General features: G+C 31.1%; 1 protein-coding gene across 2 annotated transcripts in view; it reads right to left on the reverse strand.

Moving 5' to 3' along the window:
* Window positions 1–6,000, reverse strand: part of LOC131552689 (kinase non-catalytic C-lobe domain-containing protein 1) — a 57,011-nt gene that overhangs the window by 10,391 nt on the left and 40,620 nt on the right. The window contains exons 18-23 of one of the 2 annotated variants that reach the window (XM_058796620.1): window positions 5,180–5,212; window positions 3,579–3,672; window positions 3,385–3,482; window positions 1,958–2,151; window positions 1,741–1,851; window positions 920–1,061 (exon numbers count right to left, since the gene is read on the reverse strand). In XM_058796620.1, coding sequence (XP_058652603.1) covers window positions 920–1,061; window positions 1,741–1,851; window positions 1,958–2,151; window positions 3,385–3,482; window positions 3,579–3,672; window positions 5,180–5,212 — 672 coding nt within the window. The remainder of the gene's footprint in view (window positions 1–919; window positions 1,062–1,740; window positions 1,852–1,957; window positions 2,152–3,384; window positions 3,483–3,578; window positions 3,673–5,179; window positions 5,213–6,000) is intronic. The other variant, XM_058796621.1, reaches the window with a different exon arrangement.

The raw sequence follows: 6,000 nt of genomic DNA on the forward strand, positions 1-6,000 counted from the left end.
TCAAACAGCTGTATCTCAGCCAACTATTGTGCTATCCTAACAAACCATATAAAGCTTATTTATTCATTTATGCATTTTATATTTAATCTAAATTTTTATTCATTTTATGTTTAATCTCAAGTTTTGTGGTCCAGGGTCACATATTACATTTTATAATGCTCAGAATCAGATTACAGTTACTTTTTATGAATTACATGATTGCATATTATTCACACAATGGCAGTGAATCATTCATAATTTATTGATTCTCCCTACTTCTTCTTTTTTCTCTTTTAAATTTTCCTTTCTAAAAATCCTACTGTGTGTCATACCATTTAGCTTTAATATAGAGTGGCCAATAAATCACATTTAAATCAATTTAATTCATGTAAATAAAGTTCTCTGATGACAGTTAATGGTCACATTGACAAGCAGGTAAACTAATTAAATATTTCTAGTGTTCAAGTGTTTAAATATATTATTTTACATTTGTATGATTTAATTAATTAATAGCTTTTATCAACTCACAAACCCACTGCAGTTCTTACATTAAGCCCAGTTTGGGAAACCCTGGTTTAATGTAAGGTTCAATGCATTTTATGATGTTGATAGCATATTTTATATATATTTATATATATTCCATATTGATTCCATATATTTATTTATTTATTTTTTTCTCTTTGCTTTTATTCATATCAGTATAGTATGTTTAATGGCAAGTTTAAAACAGGTTAGATAAAAAGTAATCTAAAAAGTAGTCAGAATACATTACCTAAAATGAGTAACCTAGGTTACGTTACAGTACTAATGACAGTTTTCATCATGTAATCTGTAATCAGTAATGGACTACAGTTTGTAAGTAATCTACTCAGCTCTGTATTCAAGTATTCTGTCTACACCAGCAGTTAGTTTAGTAGTTAAACTAGTTGAAGTCTGTGACCTCAGCGCTCAGGAAAGCGTCGAGCGTCTGCAGGAGGCTGGAGCTGGAGTCCACTAACTGTGCATCTTCAATCCAGAAGTGTAATAAATCCAGAGAGCGCTGATAGACTTTAGCTCTGTCTGATGAGGGATCTTCATTCGCTCTGCAGTTTCACAATTAATGGAGAACATAATTACATTTAATTTCATTTAACTTCTTGGAGATGATTATTTAATTAGTGTTAGACTGTGGATGATTGAGACTTTCTATACATCTTAATTATGAGGGCTTGACAAAATCATTATCTATCTATCTATCTATCTATCTATCTATCTATCTATCTATCTATCTATCTATCTATCTATCTATCTATCTATCTATCTGTCTATCTGTCTATCTGTCTGTCTGTCTGTCTGTCTGTCTGTCTATCTGAATATCTATCTGAATATCTATCTATCTATCTATCTATCTATCTATCTATCTATCTATCTATCTGTCTGTCTGTCTGTCTGTCTGTCTGTCTGTCTGTCTGTCTGTCTGTCTGTCTATCTGAATATCTATCTGAATATCTATCTGAATATCTGAATATCTATCTATCTATCTGTCTGTCTGTCTGTCTGTCTGTCTGTCTGTCTGAATATCTATCTGAATATCTATCTATCTATCTATCTATCTATCTATCTATCTATCTATCTATCTATCTATCTATCTATCTATCTATCTATCTATCTATCTATCTATATCTATCTATCTATCTACCTACCTACCAAACATTCAATTTAACTGTCATTTTCTAGTTTATTGTGTTACAGTGTTACAGTATTGTATTTATTTATTCGTACCCCAGTGTGCGGTTTAATGTGTCCATTAGAAACCGCAGAAGTTCCTCCGGGGTGCAGAAGTAGCGATACGTGTAGAAAAACTGCTGAATAAACCCCTCAGAGTGAGCGTTCCTGTTAGCATCAGAACAGACGTGTGTGATGAGGGTTACAGTAGCGGCAGAGTCATTTGTTAAAAACACGCTGCAGTCATTCTCATGCAGACATACATAGTCAGTACCTGGCGTACAGGTTGACCATGAGGCCTCTGGCGGTGGCGGTCACTAGCGGGCAGCCTTTGCCCCGGCGCTGCTCACACAGAACGTGCAGAAGCGCAGGATCGTCCGAGTGCTGCAGCTCCAGGGGCGCAGCTCCACACGCAGCCAGAGAGGGCAGCAGAGAGAGCGCCAAACCCCACTGATCCACACACAACACCTGCAACACCAACACAAAACAAACTCCATCACACAACACTTGTACAATTATACATATCTGGTCAAATCACCATGCATGGCCTCATATGGCTCACTGTTAATCTAAAAATCTTCTGGAAACAACAACAAAAAAACAACAACAATAACTAATCACTAAAATACATTTTACATATATTTACAAAGATGTGTTCATTTTAAGCGGTACACAGGTTAAGGTTCACAGTGTTGAAAATCAAGCCCATGACCTTGGTGATTTTAGAAACTTCTAAATACTGGATAAATACTGAGAGCTGTGAAGTGAAATCTGATTGGATAAGCCAAATTTAAAGCCAGGGTAAAACAGAATTGTTTAATTGTTGTTTATTGCAATTATTCTGTTGTTGTTGTTGTTGTTATTAATAGATTTTTTTTTTTTTTAATTCATAATAAATTAGATAGGTTACCATTATTATGTAATTTATGAACTGATAACATTATTATTATTTATTTATTTAGAATAAATTAGATAACAATAATATTCAATTATTATTATTATTAAAATATTATTGTTATTATTGCCATTTATAAATAAGATTATTATTATTAGTATCTCATATATTATAAATTATTATTAATAAACTATTATTAATATTATTAGATTATTTTTATTTTATTTAAATGTATAATAAATTAGATAAATTACCATTATTATCTAATTTATTATAAACTGATAACATTCATATTCTATTATTATTATAAGATTATTGTTATTACTATTAATTTAGAATAAATGAATGATTATTACTATTATTATATAATTTATAAATTAAATTACATAAATTTATTATTATTATTATTATTACCATTATTATTAGATATTTATTTGTTATTTATAATACATTTAATAGAACATCATTATTATCCAATTCATTATAAACTGATAGTGATATTAATCAATTTTAATAGATATTAATCAATAATTATTATCGTCATCATCATCATTATTATTATTAAAAACTATTATTTTAACAATCAAACAATTCTGTTTTACAAAGGCTTGAATTTGGCTCATCCAAACAGATTTCACTTCACAGTCAGATCTCTAATTCTTATTATTTAGAAGTTCCTGACAACATCAAGGTCATGGCTGCTTCAGATAAAAGCATCCAATGAATGCAAATGTAAACTATGATTTAGTTTTGAAAAGTCTTTAAACCCACAGCAGAGGAAACTCCGTGTGTGCTTTGGCACAAACCTGGAGATATTTCTTGACGGACTGCAGAAACTCAACTTTTTCTCTGAGCTCGTCAAACTGCAGCTTGACTTTAGACACCATCACCTTTGTGTCTGAACCTACAAAGACAGACGAGCAGCTCAAACACACGAGAGAGGAACGAGCAGCAGCTGTACTGAGGAATTCATGGACAGACGGCAGGTTTTCTGTTGTACCTTTATTTTTCCTCTCTTGCTGAATCAGCTTGTGGTAGAAAGTTGTGGTTTTTTTCAGATTTCTGCTCTCGATAATCAGCTGCTGGTGAAGCTCCTGTTTAAGAGCAATGATAAGAAAAGACCAATAAATGGATCTCAATGCACATCTAAACTCTGGAAATACAGGCAAACTAAGCATGCACTGCATTCACAGACAACAGAACACAGGATTAGCGTTTTTATTTCACCAGTTTCCCTGCTGGACAAAGCCAATTTCACCACGAATCTGGGCTTTGAAACATGGCAGCTGCTTTGTTGCAGGGTTTCCAACACTAACCAGTTTGACCAGCTGGTAGTCCACAATCACCCATCTAGACCAGCTTGGACCAGTTTTATTTAAATATGATTGAGATACTATTATAGCTTTTATTAATATTTTAATCAGTTTTTATTTTTATATTTTCCATGCATTTTAATTTTAAAGTTTTGTTAATTTTTGAAGTTTGAAATGTGTAATTTAAGTATTTTTAATAATTTATTTATTGTTAAAATGTAGTTTTAATTTTAGTACATCAAGTCAAACTATGTTAAAACGAGAAATGTTGCATTAACTTTTTAATTTTTTTATTTAGTAAAGAAAACGACCACATAATGACCATAAATGACGGCTTCGAGATACAAAGTAAAACCACCTTCTCTCAGAAGCTGGTTTTAGCTGCGTAGGTGGGCTTTTCAGAACCAGAATGATCTTGATTTCTAGGATAAACATTATGGAGCCAACGTGATAAAGAGGATGAAGATGTTTGGTATGCAAATTACCTTAGGGTCAGTAAGTTTTTTTAATGTAATGAAGTCTCTTCTGCTCACCAAGGTTGCATTTATTTGATCAAAAATACAGTAAAAAATTCGAAATATTATTTAAATTTGAAATAGCTGTTTTCTATGTGAATATCTGTTAAAATGTAATTTATTTCTGTGATCAAAGCTGAATTTTCAGCATCATTACTCCAGTCTTCAGTGTCACATGATCTTCAGAAATCATTCTAATATGCTGATTTGCTGCTCAAGAAACATTTCTGATTATTTCTGATTATTATCAATGTTGAAAACATTTTATATTTTTGCAGAAACTGTGATACACTTCATTTTTCAGGATTCACAGATGAATAGAAAGTTCAAAAGAACAGCATTTATTTGAAATAGAAATCTTTTGTAACATTAGAAATGCTTGCTTAATAACGTATCTTACTGGCTCTAAACTTTAGATCAGTAGTGCATGTGATCAGGATGCAGGGTCTGCGATCTGAACTCTCTGTATTTCTCTCTGTGGTAACAGATCGATGGTCAGCGCTTTGAAGTCTGACTGCAGCTCCGCTCGTCCTCAGAAACCACCATCAAAGCATCGCACACACACTGAGCGCTCATATTCTGCTATAAATATTAGATATTATCTTGTACATATCTAATGCCATACTTGAACTCAATCAGAATGCACACTGTCCATATTCTGCTCCTGATTCTGAATGTTTGATGCATGCAGTTCTTTCAAGATATGATTGATGGAAGTTCTTTATTCACTAAAGCTCTTCTGATGAAAATAAAGATTGTTCAGGATACTGTACCTGGAAAAACTCTGGCTCTATGAAATGAGGGTCCTTCAGTACAGTTAGCATTAAATAAACACCGGAAATCAGCATTAGGACAATGACAGAGCAGACACGAGGAAAAGTCAACAACACGAGAAAAAAAACAAAAAAACATAATTCATCCCAAAATTATTTTGCATTTAAGTTATTTTCATGCTAAAATCTTCATATATATTATACATAAACAACAACAGTATATTACAGGATTATTATCATTAACCCTAAAATCATAAAAACATTTATCACTTGAAACTAAATAAACATTAACTGAAATTAAATTAAATTAAACTTATTTTATTTCAGCTAGTTGCCAAGGCAACATTTCTCATTTCCATTTAGTTTAACCTGAAGTAAATAAATAAATAAAACTAAAACAATAAATACAAATGAATAAAAACTATAAAACATTAATAAAAAAATAACAAAAACACAACAATAGTACTAAAAAGTTAACTAAAATTGTAGTGAAAACAGAAAATATAAAATAAAATCCAATTTAAATATTAAAAACTGTAATAGTATATCAATAGTATATGGCACTAACACAGCACTGATACATTATTTAAATTGTAAATTATTTATATTTTATTTATGTGTCATTGTACTGCTTTTAATATTTTGCTAATTATATAAAAAAGTAAAATATGCTGTGGGAATAAAACAGAGTCACCACTGAGAATAAAAATAATTACAAAGAAACAAAAAACAAAACTGATAATGTGTCATGAAAATAATTTAATGCTCCAAAAAAACACCTTAATGGTTCAAAGAGCATGCTTAATTTTATTAAAGATATG

The sequence above is a fragment of the Onychostoma macrolepis genome, chromosome 13 (assembly GCF_012432095.1).
Source record: "Onychostoma macrolepis isolate SWU-2019 chromosome 13, ASM1243209v1, whole genome shotgun sequence".
Taxonomy (NCBI): Eukaryota; Metazoa; Chordata; class Actinopteri; order Cypriniformes; family Cyprinidae; genus Onychostoma; species Onychostoma macrolepis.